At 41.8% G+C, this 21,229-nt stretch overlaps 2 protein-coding genes across 6 annotated transcripts in view; one reads left to right on the forward strand and one right to left on the reverse strand.

The window, feature by feature from the left end:
- Positions 1-21,229, reverse strand: part of Nt5dc1 (5'-nucleotidase domain containing 1) — a 110,762-nt gene that overhangs the window by 75,082 nt on the left and 14,451 nt on the right. For 2 of the 5 annotated variants that reach the window (XM_085842770.1, XM_085842773.1), the window contains exons 5-6: positions 18,380-18,459; positions 17,039-17,123 (exon numbers count right to left, since the gene is read on the reverse strand). The exons of 1 other annotated variant lie outside the window; for it this stretch is intronic. In XM_085842770.1, the coding sequence (XP_085698896.1) occupies positions 17,039-17,123; positions 18,380-18,459 (165 nt within the window). The remainder of the gene's footprint in view (positions 1-17,038; positions 17,124-18,379; positions 18,460-21,229) is intronic. 2 more of the 5 variants (XM_085842771.1, XM_085842774.1) reach the window with 2 other exon arrangements.
- On the forward strand, positions 9,965-15,403 carry Col10a1 (collagen type X alpha 1 chain). The gene is made up of 2 exons (XM_029482886.2): positions 9,965-10,118; positions 13,511-15,403. Exons 1-2 carry the CDS (start codon positions 9,965-9,967, stop codon positions 15,397-15,399), a joined length of 2,043 nt encoding a protein of 680 aa, XP_029338746.1. The 3' UTR covers positions 15,400-15,403.

Genomic DNA, 21,229 nt, shown 5'->3' on the forward strand with positions numbered 1-21,229 from the left:
TGAGAAGACTTTGCACTCAGGAGTAAGTTGAGGAATTACACCTGAGTGTCCAGGCAGTATTTCTTGGTGGTGTGTTGTCATGCAAAGCCTAGGGGTATCAGGGAACCAACAGATACTTTGTGACCTACCAGTCATGCATTTTGTCCCCTATAGTCTGTGACTACAGATTGGTTCTAAAGCATAACAAACACAGGGCACGGAGAGTCTATTAAGTGCCACCCCATGACCCTATAACAATGCAAGTTGGTAGACACTGTGTGAGGAGAGTCTGGGTGGCTGTGAAGCCACTGGGTAGCCTGAGGATTTGAGGTGAGGGGCCAGTAAGCTCTGTATTTTTAACTCAATCAAATCACCATGGAAAGAAACTGATGTCACTAAGTGGCAGGTACAAAACCATGAGGGGCTTACCACAAATAACGGAGCTATTTAAGTGTAACAGGAAATAAAATAAAACATAAAGCCTTTGTCCAAACTTCTAAGATGATGCTCAGTGCCTTTTGACCTGACCTGAAGTTCCAGGAGGTTTTCATAAACACCTGTCTTTATGTATGAGTGTCTCTTTCCAAGCCCTCAGCAGCTATCTAACCACAAAACCACATCGGACTATTTACACAAATAGATCATTCCAAGCTTCTGACTCCATCATAGCACCAACAAGTGTCCCTTCACATTTTTTTTTTTAAAGAGGAATGTGGCATAGCTTGGCGACAGTGAAAGCTGTCGGTCGCACAGGTCCCTAACTGAACTTCTGGGTGCATCTACCATTTCCACTGGGAAAAAAGATGATGTAAGAGGGAACAGAACACCAGCATCCTGTTGAGTAAGGGAGTGAGGCACAGGCTGTCACCAACACTGTTCCCTTCAGACACTAAACCCATACAAGAGAAACAGGCAAGCTAGTCTCTCCACCTAGTGAAGGGAAATACCTGTTCCCCATGACCTTCACTCCTCACGTCCTTCACAGCTTATAGTCTGTAAGGGAATCATAATGTTTGGAATCAAGATGTTATACGCCTTAAAAGAAAGCTCTGAACTTCAAAGGAACGTCCTAAATATGCATTACAGAGGAGCAAAAACATGTAAGCTCTCATCACTGAACAGGTGTTGCCATTTCTAAGCACAGGGAAACTGACCCAGAGACATGGCCCAAACCATATGCTCTGCTTGTGAGATGTATAAAGCTACATAGATCAAATTGTAGTTTTTAGCCCTAAGTGCTTCAAAACCCAAATAGTCAATAATAAATAGCACATTGGGTTTGTAAGGCCCTGAGTAAGCAGAAATAGCACTTGAGGGAATATGCATAATGGTGTACTATTGATGGAGGGGAACTTGATGCTGTCTGAGAAGGCTGTGTACCTGTGTTTACTTTCTGACACATGAATCCAAATTTTAAGAGTCTCTTCCAAAGATATCCAGACAAAACGTATTTACATACACAAACTTGTTCACTGTAGAAATAGTTGTTTTAACAAGAAAAATGTAAATGACAAGAGATAACAAGCTAGACAATGGTAAAAAGCACACTGGTACATCTACACAGTGGAGTACTATAAAACTGTAAAAAGAGTCAAGATCATCACTGTATGTAATGGGTTTCATGATAAACAATTACATAAAAGCATAAAGTATAAGAAAGAGAGGATAAAGGAATGAATTGTTTACCAGAGGATACATTTGTTTTGGAAAGGGCCTGGAGAGGGTTCAGCTGATAAAATTTCTGCCTCTCAAGCCTGAGGACCTGAGTTTGGGTTCCCCCACACCCTTATAAAAATTCAATTGGAAGAGACGTGTCTGTAAACTCTAGAGCCTGAGTGTGTGGGGGTGGTGGGGTGGGAGGTTGGACAGACATAGGCAGGTCATTTAGGCTTGATCACCAGGGAGCTGCAGGCTCAGTGGAAGACCTTTGCTCAAAAAATAAGATGGAGTAGCAGAAGAAGACACCTGATGTGTACTTCTGGCCTCTGCATGTACACTTGGGTGAGACACCACCACCACACACACACACACACACACACACACACACACACACACACAGAGAGAGAGAGAGAGAGAGAGAGAGCGCTACCTACAAAAGCAAAGTGAGAAACACTAAGTGGTTAGGTTGGCCACTGGGGTTAGAATGTGATATAGCAATCTTTGTTTTACAGATCTGGGCTGGGAAATTAGCAATAAGTGCCTGAGCTGAGCTCATTCTGGCTCCTGAAAGACAAGTCAGGGGGTCTGTGCGTCATCTGTCTTTACCTTGGTTGCTAGAAAATGGTGATGGTTGGCAGTGTTGGGGCTGACGTTAGAGTCAGCCAACACAGAACTGCTGCCCTCATGCTGGATTTTCACAGCATTCCACAAGCAATGGAGAGATTGTAGGAAAGTTCAAAGGAAAGGTAAAACAGGGCTAACCCAAAACAAACCTAACAGTGAACTGAGAGGGCAGACTGCTTGCTCTAAATGAACTACTGCAAGAGAAGTTTTAACATAGTCAGTTGGCTTTACAGTTCTTTTGGAAAATGTAAAAAGAGTTGAAAAATTAATCAGTTTATCAGCTTAACTGTTTTCAGTATCACAGTGTGAGTACTGGCACTCTCTTATGAGGAAGCTATCAGTATTGCAGATATAAATCAAATGAATCACTGCATGGCTGCAGAAGAGCTAGGGTGCTCAGGGTGTGATTAAAGAGTTAGAGATGCGGTGTGATTAAAGAGTTAGAGATGCGCGCTTGAGTTCATTCAACAAACATACCGAGGTCCTGATTGTGAATGGCATAAGTATTATAAAGTTATGATATTGCTCATATTAAGCTGACAGTGCATGTATGAAGCTTTTAGCTTTGTTCACTGAAAAAGCTGGAAATAACAAAATAATGACCAATCTAGGAAAAGTGGGCATCTATAGCACCCAGACATCTGTACCCAAACTTCTATTTCTAATTTCTACTTCTCAATAAGACGACAACTTTATACGAACTGTCCTATTCCAGATCTGGGTCAAGGAAAGCATAGAATGTTGGAAGGGAAAGAGTATGAAAGGGAACTGAGATGATGCCAAAGGGATTCGGAAGCCTATTTGAGGATGTTCTCATTGTTCAAAGACAGGAAAATCGTGAGCAATAATAAAACTGTCATGATTGCATGAAATGCATTTAAATCCCCGAGTTTATGATGAAGCTTGCATCCACACAGACACTGGCCAGGCCCTTAGCACTGGAGGATGCTAAGAAGAAAACCTGCTGCTGTACACACTGCTGAATGCACGCCCATTTTTCTTTCTCCTCTCTTTACAGACTGTATCCCAGGATAACCAAACGTTGGCCCAGGCATTTTTTTCCTTTCATACAAATATTTTAGCTGATTAAATAAAAGAAGAATGAAGAAAGTTACACACAGACCAGCATTTTACAACCTGTAATGAAATAATGAACCAGGGCAATCATCCGAGTATAATAACCCCAGAGACAAACAGCAACTGAAGGCCTCCCGACAGACACCACACCCTCTTTCCAGTTAGCTGAGTGTTCCTGACAGAGGAGTGTTTTGTTTGTATGTGAATGCACATATCTCAAATCTGTGTCACATCTACACTCTAGATCTAATGACCAACCAGCAAAGGCAGCACTATGGTAGGTGCACAAGGATAGATGACTCAGTATTTCAACAAATGAACTGCTGGTAGTGGGAAAGAAGAGATGGGGCTAAGCAAGCTATTAGTTGGTAGCAATTTATGAATACTACCTGATTGCCACTTAAAATTATATGAGATTATGTGATTTATACATGTCTATAATACACATGCATGCAATCTCTGCTTGTTTATATATGTGAGCGTGTGTGTGTGTGTGTGTGTGTGTGTATATATATACACACACACACATGCACACACACATATACATACACACACACACACACACACACACACACACACAATCAATGTCTCTACATGTATGCATTGTACCTAAGAGGTAAATAGGGAATTTTTAAAAAAGAATTTGTGCTATATACCTTTAAACCTGGTACTCAGGAGGCAAAGGCAGGTGGATCTCTGTGAGTTTGAGGTCAGTCTGATCTGCACAGCAAGTTCCAGGACAGCCAGCCAGAGCTACATGGAGAAACGTTGTCTTGAAAAACCAAAAAAGAAAAAAAAAAAAGAAAAAAAAAGAAAAAGAAAAAAATTGTTTTCTATAGTAATCTATTATGATACGAATAGATGTACTGGCACTATGCATATGATTTGTTTCAAAATCTGGAGAGATTGGGGGAGGTAGAAGGAATTTATGGCTGACTGTGAGTTAAAACTAGATGATGGGCACCTAAGTATTTACTGTAGCCATCTCCTGGTTATAGATAAGTTCAAATTTTTCTATAATAAAGTTTGAAGTATAAGCACAAATATAACAAAAAATAGGTAGCTAATATTAGAAAATTATTGAAAACACTATCAGACCACACTTTCCATCTCAGAGTCTATTATGGCCAATGCTAGGCTTTTGGCACCTTAATAAACTCCAAACACTAAGCAAACTGTGTCATATCCCGCAGGACTGCAGCAGTGGGCAGAGGCTGAGGACCACTGTGCAAACACCGAAAGGACAGGAAGGTGCATTATTCACAAGGTGTTTACCCAGTGTCTAAAATTTAAGAGGAATTCAAGAAATCTTTGGGAAATGAATGAATGAATGACCCAGGGTACGTAATGGCACCTAATTGCTACATGTGCAAAACCAGCAATTCATATTTGATATTGAAAGCTCATTGGGCTTACTGGCTTGAGAGGGATGGGCCTTCTGTTTCACGTAGAATAAGCTCCTTCATAAAGTCACAGACCAGTCAGTCTGAACAGCTCCAAGTAAACACCCAGAATAAAAATAGTTTTATACACACAATTAGGTGTGGGTGTGGCCAGCAAATACTCTGATTCTACAATCTGTTTTGGACAGGGCAGTGCTTCGTAGGTGACTAACAAAGCAAACGGTAAACAGAGCCTGTATGCTGAAGTAAGGAGTTATTTGCCAAAAGGGCTGAATATCCAGTCTGCCAGTAAGACACCATGCTTCCCAAAGCTCGAGAATATTGACTGAGATATGAACATATATTTAATCATATCCTCCAAAGAAGGCACACAACTCCTAAGCAGGGACCTCACTTTTCCTTTTCTCTAGAGTATGAAATGAACTCTGAGAATGGGGCAGTAAGGTATCTCAAAAAAACAAAAAAAACAGAGTGAATTAGAAATCTCCTAGTCCAAATGTTCTGTCCTGTTGATGCAAAGCCAGAAGGGTAGGAATTCTAAGGAGGAAGTTCTGAAGATAGGAGGAGTGGTTATAGCTGGAGAAACTGCACTGGGTCCCACTGCTGAGTCTACAGAACTGAGAACTAGTCCCCTGAGCATCCACAGGAATAACACCTAACTGGATAGCAGCACCAGTATCAAGTGTAGGCACAGGTGTGGATGTAGCTATATACTGAATTACTCAAGATGTATTTCTACAAAGCCTTCATTCTAGCACTGAGGAGCAGCCATGTTACCTCCTGCTTCAGAATGGTCTCCAAGGAGCCAGGTGTAAAAGAAGGCAGCTTCTCTCACCTTCTGTGGTTTCTCAGATGCAGTGCACTTTACAGTGCTATAAAAAATGATTTTCAAAATATGATTTATAAAAGATAAAATACAGACTAGACTATCAGCTCTCTGGTTCTCCTTATAGTCTAAACTGATATAAAAGTTATATTTAAAACCATGAAACTCAAGAAGAACGAAGACCAAAGTGTGGACACTGTGCCCCTTCTTGGAATTGGGAACAAAACACCCATGGAAAGAGTTACAGAGATAAAGTTTGGAGCTGTGAAGAAAGGATGGACCATCTAAAGACTGCCATATCCAGGGATCCATCCCATAATCAGCTTCCAAACGCTGACACCATTGCATACACTAGCAAGATTTTGCTGAAAGGACCCAGATATAGCTGTCTCTTGTGTGACAATGCCGGGGCCTAGCAAACACAGAAGTGGATGCTCACAGTCACCTATTGGATGGATCACAGGGCCCCCAATGGAGGAGCTAGAGAAAGTACCCAAGGAGCTAAAGGGAACTGCAACCCCATAGGTGGATCATTATTATGAACTAACCAGTACCCCAGAGCTCTTGACTCTAGCTGCATTTGTATCAAAAGATGGCCTAGTCGGCCATCACTGGAAAGAGAGGCCCATTGGACTTGCCAACTTTATATGCCCCAGTACAGGGGAATGCCAGGGCCAAGGGGTGGGGGTGGGTGGGTGGGGGACTGGAGGGGGAGTGTATTGGGGATTTTTTGGATAGCATTGGAAATGTAATTGAGGAAAATACCTAATTAAAAAAAATGCTTTTTCCGCAAAAAAAAAACCCAGGTATGATGGTACACTTCTGTAGTCTCAGTATTTGTGAGACTGAGGCAGGAGGACTGCTGTGAGTTGAGAGGCACTTGGACTACATGGAAGCATCAGGCTAGCTAGGTAGCGAGGGTTATATACTAAGACCTTGACAAGCAAAAGCAAAACTTCTTTTAAAAAGCTGTATATTATGTGTGTTCTTTTGTGATTGGGTTAACTCACTCAGGATGATATCCTCCAGATCCATTCATTTGTCTAAGAATTTCATAAATTCATTGTTTTTAATAGCTGAGTAGTACTCCATTATGTAAATGTACCACATTTTCTGTATCCATTCCTCTGTTGAGGGACATCTGGGTTCTTTCCAGCTTCTGTCTATTATAAATATCGCTGCTATGAACATAATGCACTTACTGATAAGTGGATAGTAGCCCAGAAACTAGGAATAATCAAGATACAATTTGCAAAACACATGAAACTCAATAAGAAGGAAGACCAAAGTGTGGATACCTCCATCCTTCTTAGAAGGGGGAACAAAATACACATGGAAGGAGTTACAAAGACAAAGTTCAGAACTGAGACTGAAGGAAGGACCATCCAGAGACTGCCCCACCTGGGGATCCATCACATAAACAACCACCAAACCCAGACACTATTGCAGATCCCAACAAGAGTTTGCTGACAGGACCCTGATATAGCTGTCTCTTGTGAGGCTATGCCAGTGCTTGGCAAATACAGAAGTGGATGTTCACAGTCATCTATTGGATGGAGCACAGGGTCCCCAATGAAGGAGCTAGAGAAAGTACCCAAGGAGCTGAAGGAGTCTGCAACCCTATAGGAGGAGCAACAATATGAACTAGCAGTACCCCCCAGAGCTCCCTGGGACTAGACCACCACTCAAAGAAAATACATGGTGGGACTCATGTCTCTAGCTACATATGTAGCAGAGGATGGTCTAGTTGGTCATCAATGGGAGGAGAGGCCCTTGGTCTTGCGAAGATTCTATGCCCCAGTATAGGGGAATGCCAGGGCCAGGAAGCAGGAGTGGGTGGGTTTGGGAGCAGGGGGAGGAGGAAGGGGATAGGGGATTTTCGGAAAGGAAACTAGGAAAGGGGATAGCATCTTAAATATAAATGAAGAAAATATCTAATAAAAAACTATTTAAAAAGCTGTATATTACACGTATCTGAACATTAAATAGAAACATACGTGATAATATAGTTTTAAAAGTATTTATTTATGTGTAAGTGTGCATTCTGGAGTGCATGTATGTGTGCCTCATGCACACAATGCCAAAAACAGTCAGAAAAAGGGGTCAGAACCCTGAGAACTGGCTGTGAGCCACCATGGACCCACTGAGAGTCAAACCTAGGTCTTCTGGAAGAGCAGCCAGAGTTCTTAACTGCTAAGCTATCTGTCCAGTATCATGGTAATGTAGATTGCTAAATATGGCAGTCAGCAAAACATTTAAAAGAAGGGAAAGGGCCGGGTGTGGTGGCGTATGCCTTTAATCCCAGCATTTGGGAGGCAGCCGGAGTTCAAGGCCAGCCTGGTCTACATAGTGAGTTCCAGGACAGCTGGGGCTTTACAGAGAAACCCTGTCTCGAAAAAGCAAAACAACAACAACAACAACAAAAAAACAAAAAACAACAACAAAAAAAAAAACAAAAGGGAAAGGAAGAATAAATTATGCATATATATTTCAACAAAGTGCTGTACAAGGCTCTGTTCAAACATACACAAGAAAAAACCTGTAACAGGGACAGGAAGATGAAAAAGACAAACTTTTTTGTCCTCTATTCAAGAGTCAATATTCTACTCTAATTCTAAATTGATTCAAAAAAAAAAAAAAAAAAAAGATGTATTTGTACTGTGCACTGAGTTTGCTCCAAGCACGGCCACCTGCACAGCTGATACGACTCAGATCCAGAAAGGTGGCATTGACAGGGATACAGAACTTGGTCTCTCGGGTCCTCGCTACTGCATTTCCTAGGATCCTAAAACACTGATGGTAGTTCTGTAAGGCTGTGAAAGAGAAAACCAACCACTTACACAGATGCAGACCATGTTTATTTCTTTGAGAAAAAAGCCTAATTGGGACGCTTCGAGATCCCTGTAGGAAATTGCACCATTAGTCAACTGGATTTTTAAAAGGCAAAGCCTGAGGACTTTTTTTCCCTTTGAAATGAATGTAGCAAACTTATGTAAGCATAGAATAGGATTATTAGGTTAACAGTCTTTTCAGTTATATGGGAAAATGAAAACTAGAGGAGAGTCTAAGGCCACTTGCTGATCTTTGTGCAGCTGTTAAGTAAAGAACTTAAATCCTCTAGGGATACTGAACAGCCAACTATCATAAGTCCAGGATGTCTTGCACTTGCTGTAAAGTTTTAAAATATTTAATATGACTATACCTGAAATATTTAATGCTATCTTTTTCATGCACCAGCTTCTAAGAGCTTTCCCTAAAATCCTGATATGCAAAAGAATATACCTACATTCCCCCCCTTTCCCCTGGAGCTTAAGTCTCCCAAATTAGCAAACACTTAGGTAAGTGATTTTTACAAAACTTTTTTCCCTAATAACTGAAGGATTAACATGATGATTTAAATCTATATTCACCCCAAAAGATGTCTCATATTTTTGTATATTACCAAATATTTTCAGTCAAATAACACAAGAATGTATTTTAAAAATAAAAAGGGCGAATCATCATTCCATCATGAACCAACATTGGAGTCAGAACTCCTAAAAGGAAAACAGAAAAAAAAAAATCCTGCACAGCCGAAGCTATTAATATATAATGGAGACAAAGAGTTTATTTTTCAATGAGAATAACAAGGAAAAAAGCCTGATTTTGTACGACTGCCCATTAGGACTTCCCACCATAATTAGTGCTTCTTGCCCCTGAGAGGAGGAGCTTAGGCTCAGGGTAACTTCATGCAATAAGGGAAAAAAACAGTATAAATACTTCAGGGCAGTCGTGGGGAAGGCATTATCCACTGCTCCTGGGCAGAGGAAGCCAGGAAAGCTGCCCCACACATCTCCCAGCACCAGGTAAGCCTCAACTGAGGGTCAATGGGAGACATTCCTGCCAGCAGGCTTGGAAACAGGCTTCATTTAGTCATTATATATCTTTGTGTATGTGTGCATGATTTTTAAAATTGGCTTTCTACCAAAAGGTACCCAGACAGGTTCATTTGTATTGATCTATTTAAGACATTCTTAACAAAAATGACTGTACAAACTTGCCTTAATGTAAATTTCAATTTATCCTGAAAGTTCTAGCTATTTCAAGTCATGTCAAAGACTCTGGATTATTTAATATAGTCATCTAGTAATGAGGCTATTTGGTGGGGGTCATTTTATTTTTAGAGCATTATTTCAAGGCAGTTTCCAAACACTAGTAAGACATATATATTCATGCAACAAAAACTTTCCTCCTATAATTTTATAGCATATATACTAAGTATAAAAGGCCAGTCATTTAAAAAACCATGAGATAACTACATAAATAATCAGTCTGTAGAACATCGCAGAAATGAAACAGATCAGTGATGGGCTATGTGTAATTATTCTCTTCTGTTTTTCAGAATCTATCTGAAAATATGCTACCACAAATACCCTTTCTGCTGCTAATGTTCTTGACCCTGGTTCATGGAATGTTTTATGCTGAACGGTACCAAACGCCCACAGGCATAAAGGGCCCACTTGCTAGCCCCAAGACACAATACTTCATCCCATATGCCATAAAGAGTAAAGGTAAGCTCAACTGTACATTTTGCTCTATTTCCCAGACAGCTGGCGTTTTTAATAATGTTAATAATGAGCCCCTTAACAAAATAATTTCCAGTCTGTTCTTATTTTACGTTTAAGTTTGATTGGCTTGAGCTAGTACAGCGGAATGATGCATGGAAATGACAGGTCAGTATAGGAACATAATACCCTGGAGAAGCTGGTATAAGAGACTTTTATGTATAGGGCCACATTTTTTCCCTCTCAAATGATGGTTTCATACAATTAATTAATCACCCAGACTCTAGATTATTAATTCAATAAAATTAAGTTAATTTAAACTAAAAACAATTGCATAGACTAGAAATTTTATGTATCTAATTACTTAAACATTTGCTTTAAAAACCCTAGTCTTTAGATATTAAAGAAAACTGGTATCAAATAAAAGCACCCCTCAATAAACCTGAAGGGCAAGGGAAGCAGCACTTCTCATAATTACTTACACATTCATATATAGTGCAGAGGGTCAATGCACAAACGTACCTGCTAAGAGCTAGCTGTGTGGGCTCAGAGTTCCAAGGGCTGCTGTGAAGTTTAAATGTGTTTACATTTGCAGAGTGTGTATGTCTACCTATTGCTGTATTCATGCATGGTTGCTTCCCCCGCTTCTCTCTCAGGGATAGCTTGAGACATTTTATCTTTCTCTGGAATTTATCGCTCACCTTTCTGGCTTTGTTACTATAAAGGATGTCATGAAGGAGACAGTATAGGTGCAATAACAAGAGACTGTCAAAGAGGGCAACAATCATGCCTTATCTTTGCTAATTCCATCTAAAACACCATGCATGATAACTACTGATAATATAAAATAAACCATCTTCAGATTTTCTTGTCCACAGTATTTTTCAATTTGGCCATACACTTTGTCCTGCATTGAGCGAAGGCTTCAAATGGCAGGGTTTTGGAAACAAGCATTTTGAAAAAAAAAAAAAAGCAAATGTTTAAGTATGCCTTTTTTAGAAGAAAATTTAGTGTTGCACAAAAGGCAGCTTAATATTTAAAAAGTATGGGAGATACTCTTGACTGCCTCATAATATAGATAAGCTGAAGGAAAGATGAAAGGTAGAAGGAATGAATAGAAGACACATTTAACCCACCTTAGAGCAGTGAGTGTGGGTGGAAATGCCAACAGGGAGCAATGGGTTCAGCACTCTGACCAAATCTAGACTTTTTTAGTACCTTACACATTTAGTATCACAAAAACTGTTGAGTTAAATAAAACCCAAGTGCACCACTGTTAGAAGGTTAAAAGTATTTCTGTCTTCCCACCCAAAACATAGTGCTTATCATCCTACTGTTCCTACAGAACAAATGGAAATATCTTCTTAACAGACACAAAGCCAAAAAACTCTATTTTAACTATTAAATCTACCTTGGTCTCATTCTCATAATGAACAGAAATTGCATGCACTGCTTCTCCACTGCCAGGCACCAGTGCCCTGAACAAACATACATGCTCACATTGAGGTGACAGTGGGAACCCAGAAAGTTCCTATGCAATCCCTGGGGAAATCTGCTCAGCACATGCTAACATACACACACACACACACACACACACACACACACAGAGAGAGAGAGAGAGAGAGAGAGAGAGAGAGAGAGAGAGAGAGAGAGAGAGAGAGAGAGAGATTGATTCAATTGTAGGGAAGCTACCTGGCCATGTGCACAGTTGGACATGTGAGAACCTTAAGAGAAGGTAGCTTCTAATCCTGAGGGTGGCTGCTGTCCCGGTCTTACTTTTCTAGACGACAAGCAACAAGCTGATGGCTCTCCCCACAAACACTCACAGAAGCCATTCTTACTTGAACTAGGAGGTTTAGGATCCCAAGGCAACAACAGTTCAGGCTACAGCTCACCCTGTCACGTGCTAGTGGTGCTAGCCTTTCCTGTAACATGTGTTTCCCCTTTGTTTTAACAAACAAACAAACAAAAATATCTTCACAATTACATGACAATTATTTTTGTATAACTATAATCCTTATAATTTGTTGCTGAAGCAAATTCTGCATTTGAAAACTATGCCATTTTACTCCAAGCCATTAAAAATCCCTTATTTACTGATCACTTTTAAGTGTGTCAATATTACACATACTTAGCATGAAAATTAATCTCAGGAGTCATCTTTGAGAATTTTAGTAACTATTGTTGTCTGACTACTCTTAAGTGCCAGCTATTTAACTTAATAGGAGAGAGTTAAAAAGAATAATGTTCTTGCATATCAACAGCTAACAGCTAAAGCAAATGATATTCTTAAAAGCATTATCAAAGATAATTTAGAATTGTTAATAACTATTCTTTAGTCTTCAGTTTGACGTTTTTTAAGTCATTAAAGTCTTAAGAGTTTATCATATTAAAAGAGTTTAGCTAAAAGTGATAGGTCTATTAAGTGTTCGGCTCAGTGGTAAAGTGCTCACGTAGCATTTATAAGGACCTGGTTTTGAGGTCTAGAACACACACACAAACACACACAAACGCATACACCATAAGATATAATAAATAAGCAGATCATAGTTATACATCATTTTTACAGTTTTGAGCTATCTACTGTCCCATCTGATAAATCAGCATGACTTTGTACTTTGTACTGCTTTCCAACAGTACAAAAATAATCTAAATGTTTCTGAAAACTTACTAAATCAGATAGTTTAAATAAAGATTGTATGAGAAAATGTTAAAAATCACCTGCAACTTTACTGTCAATGTTACTAGTTAAATGTGATTTCTATGAGAAATAAACAGTTTGTGTGGTGTTTACAATGACTACAGCCAATAGACAGAAACAAGCATCATCATCATCACAGTATATGGTAATGCCTAGTAGACTGTAGGCTACTTCCCACCACTGAGGTGCATTTTAAAGTAAGCATTGCATGTTACATCTGAGGCTTCTACGTCACATTCTGTGCTTTTCTCATCTCAGTGGTTAGTGTGTTCTGTCACAGGCACTCAATAAGGGGTACTACAGTTAGGTTAAGCACACCGGGACAGTGCTTTGGTTAAATGAATCCACAGCTTTATAAGATTAAGTACTTCCTGCGTTTTGATCATCAGTTTGAAACTATTCTATGTGCCTCATTAATGCATTATGTATAAAATCCTGTCTTCCTTTGACTCCGTAGTAAGTCAATAAAGGAGAACAAAAGCCCAAGTAAATATCAAGGGTGAACAATAACAAGTCTAAATCTAAGCTGTTCAATAGGTGAACAAATACACCCCCCAGAGCACCCCGCCCCACGCAGGACTGTTGTGTGAATGGAAGTTACCTGGAACACAGGGCACTACCACACTCTGTCCTCATCGTGCTTTGAGAATCCCTAGTTTAATGTTGCTGACGCTAGGTGGCATGGTGTGTCTTACAGGGATTCCAGTAAGAGGAGAACAAGGCATTCCTGGTCCACCAGGCCCAACCGGACCTCGAGGACACCCAGGTCCCTCAGGACCGCCAGGCAAGCCAGGCTATGGAAGTCCTGGACTCCAAGGAGAGCCAGGGTTGCCAGGACCACCAGGAATATCAGCCATGGGGAAGCCAGGCCTGCCAGGCCCGCCAGGCAAACCAGGGGAGAGAGGACCATATGGACACAAAGGAGATATTGGCCCAGCTGGCTTACCCGGACCTCGGGGCCCTCCAGGGCCCCCTGGAATTCCTGGCCCAGCTGGAATTTCTGTGCCAGGAAAACCTGGACAGCAGGGACTTACAGGTGCCCCAGGACCTAGGGGCTTTCCTGGAGAAAAGGGTGCACCAGGAGCCCCTGGTATGAATGGGCGGAAAGGGGAAACAGGATATGGCTCTCCTGGCCGTCCAGGTGAGAGGGGTCTTCCAGGCCCTCAAGGTCCCATAGGACCCCCTGGCCCCCCTGGAGTGGGAAGAAGAGGTGAAAACGGCTTTCCAGGACAGCCGGGCATCAAAGGTGACCGGGGTTTCCCAGGAGAAACGGGACCATCAGGTCCACCAGGTCCCCAAGGTCCTCCCGGGAAGCAAGGACGAGAAGGTATTGGGAAGCCAGGAGCCATTGGATCCCCTGGTCAGCCAGGTATCCCAGGAGAAAAAGGCCACCCAGGGGCTCCAGGAATAGCTGGGCCTCCAGGAGCTCCTGGCTTTGGAAAACAAGGCTTGCCAGGTTTGAGGGGACAAAGGGGACCTGCTGGTCTTCCTGGGGCTCCAGGTGCCAAAGGGGAACAAGGGCCAGCAGGTCATCCTGGAGAACCGGGTCTGCCTGGATCCCCTGGGAATATGGGACCCCAAGGACCTAAAGGAATCCCAGGGAACCATGGCATTCCAGGCGCTAAAGGTGAGATAGGTCTGGTTGGGCCTGCAGGCCCCCCCGGGGCTAGAGGAGCAAGGGGTCCACCTGGGTTAGATGGAAAAACAGGGTATCCTGGGGAGCCAGGTCTCAATGGTCCTAAGGGTAACCCAGGGTTACCAGGACAAAAAGGTGATCCTGGAGTGGGAGGAGCCCCTGGTCTTCGAGGTCCTGTTGGCCCTGTAGGAGCTAAAGGAGTGCCTGGACACAATGGTGAGGCAGGTCCAAGAGGTGAACCTGGAATACCAGGTACCAGGGGCCCCACTGGGCCACCAGGTGTCCCAGGAGTTCCTGGATCTAAGGGTGACCCTGGAAACCCAGGTGCTCCAGGCCCAGCTGGCATAGCAACTAAGGGCCTCAATGGGCCAACTGGTCCTCCAGGCCCTCCTGGTCCAAGAGGCCACAGTGGAGAACCTGGTATCCCAGGTCCCCCGGGTCCCCCAGGACCCCCCGGCCAAGCAGTCATGCCTGATGGCTTCATAAAGGCAGGCCAGAGGCCCAGGCTTTCTGGGATGCCGCTTGTCAGTGCTAACCATGGGGTAACAGGTATGCCCGTGTCTGCTTTTACTGTCATTCTCTCTAAAGCTTACCCAGCAGTAGGCGCCCCCATCCCATTTGATGAGATTCTGTACAATAGGCAGCAGCATTATGACCCAAGATCTGGAATCTTTACCTGTAAGATCCCAGGCATATACTATTTCTCCTACCACGTGCATGTGAAAGGGACTCACGTTTGGGTAGGCCTGTATAAGAACGGCACGCCTACAATGTATACGTATGATGAGTACAGCAAAGGCTACCTGGATCAGGCTTCAGGGAGTGCAATCATGGAGCTCACAGAAAATGACCAGGTATGGCTCCAATTGCCCAATGCAGAATCAAACGGCCTCTACTCCTCTGAGTACGTCCACTCATCCTTCTCAGGATTCCTAGTGGCTCCCATGTGAGCACTTCCTGTCAAGCTCATCCTGTTCTCCGCTTAGAAAGGCTTTCCACCCAATTCCATCGCGCCCTCCCTGGAGATGCATTTGGAGGTAGGCTAAAAGTAATGTGAACAACTTAAACTTTGTAAAGTGAACTCTGGGACCAAGTTTCCTCACTTCTAAAGTGAGCAGTAACAGTGGGTATGTGAGGATCCTCCGGAACACTCAGCAATCCTAAAGCTCTGGGCGCGGGGAGGGGGTGTGTGTTCTGTCATTCCATCAATATTTACATTTTTTTAACAGAAGCTTTAAAAAAAGCCTCACAAAAACAGAAATAAGACTCTAACTCACCATAAATCTAATTTCAAAAACTCAACATTCCCCTTTCAAAAAAGTCCATTTGTAATAATATGAAAACATCTAGGAAACATGCAGGAATTATCACGCAACTTTATATTCTTTAAATACTTGAATATTCAAATTTAAATGACACTGTATACCCTAGGATATTTCTGATGGTGCATCACTCAATGGCTCATACAACCCCTTTCATCAAGATAAATTCAAATGCACAGGTACACACATGGTTTTTTGAAGTGCGCATAAGAAACCAAAATACTGTATTAAAATTAATTTCAATTATAAGGTGCTTTGTCACAGCTGTTTCAAGCTTTTCTGCAATTGCAGAAAGTCCACATACCTGGTGTAACTTGGATACAAGTGTCTGACTTATGTCAGTAACACAGTGTGATTACTCTGATTTAATTCCTTGCATCTTTGTAAAATGATTTTATGGACTTATACAATATTAGAATAGACACTTTGTGTGCCTTCCAATTGAGTGAAAGTATAAACATTAAGAGTTTGAACTTCAGACTAGAAACAAAAAGACGTTATTTATTTATGCTCTGTACTGTATTTTTACATTATTGTTTAAAACTGGTAGGCTGTACCTCACTTATTAAAGCCCGGAGTATTTAATCTACTTGGTATTACAAAGCAATAAAATGACATGAATAGACTTTTATTCTGTGCTGAGTTCTTTCATAGCGACAACGGGCTGTTCACAGCTTTACAGCTTCGCACTGGCTGAAGCTAATAAGAAAAGCAGTGAAGCGGGGGTGACTCTACAGTTGTCATGGGCTTGTCTCTGTGTCATGGTGGGAAGGGCACATGCCAGGTTCTGCAAGGATGTAAAAAACAGCCTCTATGAGCCTGGACCAAAGCTGATGAGTAGACACAGGGAAATAAAAATATATAAATATCATTTCAAAACTCTGGTTTGTCTTAGAGGGAGGGAAGACGGTGTCACACAAATATCAAATTGGAACAAATATCCTGCAATTATTATTTATTGCCTCAGCACATTTTAGTCATAATATTTAAAATTATTTTGGTGGCTTGATTTACTGAAAAGGAGGGATGGGTTTTGTGTGTGTGTGTGTGTGTCAATCAAAAGGCAACATATTTCAAAACTTCAAATCCTGCTGACTAGCATCGATCAGCCCACTTGTTAATCAAGCCTGTCTGACTCAATCACTAGGGCAGCGTAAGTACCAGGTTAAATACCAAGTAAGAGACAAAAGAGGAAGACTCTACCTAATTCAGTAGACACGGGCAGTTAACAAACCTCTACCAGGAGGCCTCTCTTCATGTTACTCACCCTTAAAGGCTGACATTTTAAAATTGTGTTGTATACCAGCAACTACATCCTTCCAAAAATCAAATGTTTTTTGACCTCTGTTCTGCTAAAAAAAGAAATTTCCAAATGTAACAAGTGCAGTAATTCTGCTTCTAAACATAGTGGTAAGCTACAGCAAATCGTTACATGCATCTACTTTAAGGTAGGAATTCCGGTTTTAGAAAACATGACAGATTAATACAGAAATATTCCTCACAATTCACTGCTATAAGTCAACACACAGATAAACATCACTAAATATTCCCGCAGTTCACATAGCCCAACTAAGGGAAAATGAAAGCTAAAAAATATCTAACTATACAAGAAATTTACACAGTTGTATAGTTTCTGAAATAACAGCACACACTTCTTACGGCACGACGGTAATACAGGGCCCAAAGCAACTTAGTTCAGAATTCAGGGTCCACTTACCCTGCATTTCTACATAAAAATCAGTGTTACAGCAGTGCGATGACTGAACTGCTAAATCCAAAATGGAAATCATTTTATGAAACATTTTTTCCAAGCTAGCCAAAAAAAAAAAAAAAAAAAAGAAAGAAAATATTTATACCCAACTACACAACTCTACAGCTCTTTGCTTCATAGAAACATTAACAGTGTTTTTCTCTTTATAAAAAAAGAGCACTACACATTTATATATAATTATGCACATCACAAAATACAAAAGACTGATGATCTGGGCTGAAGTTCAGCAGTAGAGCCCTTGCCTGGAAGCTGAAGAACTTGGGCTTGATCCCCAGGCTTGGAGGGGAGAGGAAGACTTGATACTCCCCTAACCCTCATTCGTGTCAGATAAGGAACAGTCTCCATTTTATGCTAATAAAAACTACAATGCTGAGAATATACCTCAGTGGAGATATGCACAAATGCTCTAGGCCCCTGAGGAAAATCCCCAGCATCAAACTGGTTTGAATTTTACAATACATAAGACATATGAAATTCTTAATTAACTGTACTGCTTTTTTTTAATCTGCTAATGAAAGCAAGAAAATATTTGTTTAGAGCATATTTTGTTGCCTTTTTTCTAGAGTTTTATGCCCCCTACTGGAGAAGAGGGTGTTCTTTTCTTGACCAAACTTCTTTTTTTAAAAGGGTACCATTATTTAATTTTACAAAAATATTTTCGACCAGTTTCACCATGTTTTGCTTGCTTGGTCACCTCTGAAACCACCCAAAGAAAACAGAGTGAAATCACAACCCAAGAGTTACACATAATTAACTCTTCTTACTGATGACTAAATACAGGGGTTTTTGTTGTTGTTGTTGTTGTTAAAAAAAAAAAAAACCTGAGCGCCCACTCACCTCTGTTAAAGAGTCCACCACTCTGGCACACAGAAGAGCCCCTGGCAGGTCAAAGTAGTTATCATAGAAATAACACTTTCCTAAAACAAACAAACAAACAAACAAACAAACAAACAAACAAACAAAATCAGTGCCCCTTGCTTGTGGAAAACAGAGAAACTCATCTCAGCAGAGTCTGGATGCTCATTTAGTTATCTGCAAAGCCTCCACTTTATGCCATTCTGTGTGGGAGGCAGGGGAAGAGGTGCGAGTATATAGTGTGCATCTGCAAGTGGAGGCCAGATGACAACGGGTGCTGGCATCCAACATTCCTCAGGCACCATGAACCATTTGTTTTTAAGGACATGGGGTTTCCATGCGTTCCCACTTCCAAGCACGGGGATCACACGTGCATGTGGCACCACGCCAGGGTTTCTGAAGGTGATTTCTGGAGACTGAACTCAGATCCTCCCTAGCATTTTCAATTCAAATTGATATTGCTACAGTCTATCCTTTTTTTTTCATATTTTAAACATTTATTGTTTTTAATGGAGTGTGTTTGAGTACTGTCTCTGCATGTATGTATGCACCACATGAGTGTCTGGTACCTGTGGAGGGCAAAAGAGGGTGTAAGAGTCCCTGAACTAGAGTTATAGACAACTGTGACCTGAGACCTGAACCCAGGTCCTTGGCTAGAATGAGTGCTCTTAACCACTGAGCCATTTCCCCAGTCCCCATCCGCATCTTTTAAGAAAGTTCCAATTGCACTAAAAGAAAGCTGAAACATGACATCTGTAAGTTAAACATTTTATTAAAACACATTTCAGTGGCAAAATAGATCTCAGAAAAAGTATATTATCACTATAAAATGCAGTATGAAGAAGCCATAATATATTACTAGTCATCAAATTTCACAACAGTCAAATCTTACATTAGAGTCCCATGAAATGTTCTCCACAAACTGCCCTAATACCCGAGTTGATTAGCCCATGCAAACACTGCATTCAACTTTCATGCTATTTCAGACAGATCGGAAAACCTGAGAACATCCACGGTAATGACAGGGGAAAAAGTCATGCCACATGAGTAGACTGTATCAGAAAAACTCAAGAACATGGAACACGCCAGGGTCTCTCCTGAGAAGAGGTATAAGTTTATTCTGTGTGGCCTTGGAGTAAATCAAACCCAAGGCCTTCCTTGGCACATCTGGCACCTTAGGATTTCCATATCCCAGGCAATTCTTCTGATGGTCCACATTGCATCCCTGTGACCCAACATCTGACTGCAGCTGTGCTGCTGAGCAAAATCACACAACAGATACAACAGAGTCCAGTCACATGCTTTCCCCTAAAGGCCCTGGAACCGCATGGCCCAGATGGCCAACTCAACTAACTCACCTCAACCTCCCTGAAATCTCAGTGAAATTTAGAACCAATCGTTCCCTATTTCTATAAGACTATAAGACTATGTAAGCATCGTCTAACTGCATTGTGCAACCATTAGACCTTTTTTCTTCATACTTCTCTACACTTATAAAATTTTATTTGTGGGATGGGAGAAGGCTCAGTGGTTAAGAGCATGCACTATTCTTCAAGAACCTGAGTTTAGATCCCAGTCCTCATGACTCCAAACACCTGCAACCCAGTTCCCGGGTGTCGTGACATTCTCTTCTGGCCATTAAACTGAAAAAGTTTTAGTTTTAAAAGAGGCAGCGCTTTACTGTGTATCACAGTCTGATACCCATGTGGGGCACCAGAGAGAAGAACTGGTGAGGTTGTTGCAAAATCTCAAAATTGAGAATGGCAGGCATTCGAACTAGCTCCCACCAGGTTTCTGTCCTGGGCCACATGACCACAGCACCCCCCCCCCACCCCCCAACCCCCTCTACTAACAAGACCATGACAACAGGTCACATAGTACAGAACTTAGAGTTCTCTATGCTAATGAGGTATCTAGATGGCCCCCAAATGTTTAGCCAATGAGCTTCCCTTCCTGGGCATCCCTTCCTGCAAAAAAGTATTTATCAAGCAGTGGTGGCACATGCCTTTAATCCCAGCACTTGGGAGGCAGAGGCAGGCAGATTACTGAGTTCAAGGTCAGCCTGGTCTACAGAGTGAGTTCCAGGACAGCCAGGGCTACACAGAGAAACCCTGCTTGGGAAAAAAAAAAAAAAAAGGATTTATCTCTGGTTCACCCTGAGTAAGACATATATATCTGCCATGAATAAAAAAACAGTTTAGACAAGCAAAGACAGTCTCCTTCAAGAACTGCTGCAGGGGTTGGGGGAGCCCTTCCTTATACAGAATGGCATCCAAGTCTCCTTCCAAACTCCTCTTACTCACTTGGAGCCAAGCTGGCCATACCCCCCATTACACCCATGCCTCACAGTCCCCAGCAGTGTATATGCTCACAGGAATGTGAGAAACACAGCATGTGTCCCAGCCCCTCTCGTTTCTCACCCAGAGAAACATAAGTTGGGACCCCATCTTAGACTGCATTTCCCCTCCCCTGAGTGGCATGTTGGTAGCCACCCCTCCAGCCAAGTTAGAAATACAACCTAATGCCCCTGCCCCTGCAGTTCCCCTCCGCTGAGCGGCAGGCACATCCATGGTGTTCAGACACCCCAGTGGTGAGGCAGAAACACAGAATGACAATCCTAGGCTCTGCACACCTGGGTGACAATTCTGCCTAACAAACCAAATAATATTTGACTAATTCAAAATCACCAAGATGAGCATGGGGAAATGAAGCAGAAGGGGTTGTCAATTCAGAGAGAGAGCGTCCTTGGGTGGGCACACAGTGAGCAAATGAGCCTGTCATAACTGGGTACTTGCTGTTTCATAGCTGTGGAATCTTTTGCTTAAAAAAATA

This window comes from Mus caroli, unplaced genomic scaffold (assembly GCF_978045245.1).
Source record: "Mus caroli unplaced genomic scaffold, Mus_caroli_1 scaffold_9, whole genome shotgun sequence".
Lineage (NCBI taxonomy): Eukaryota > Metazoa > Chordata > Mammalia > Rodentia > Muridae > Mus > Mus caroli.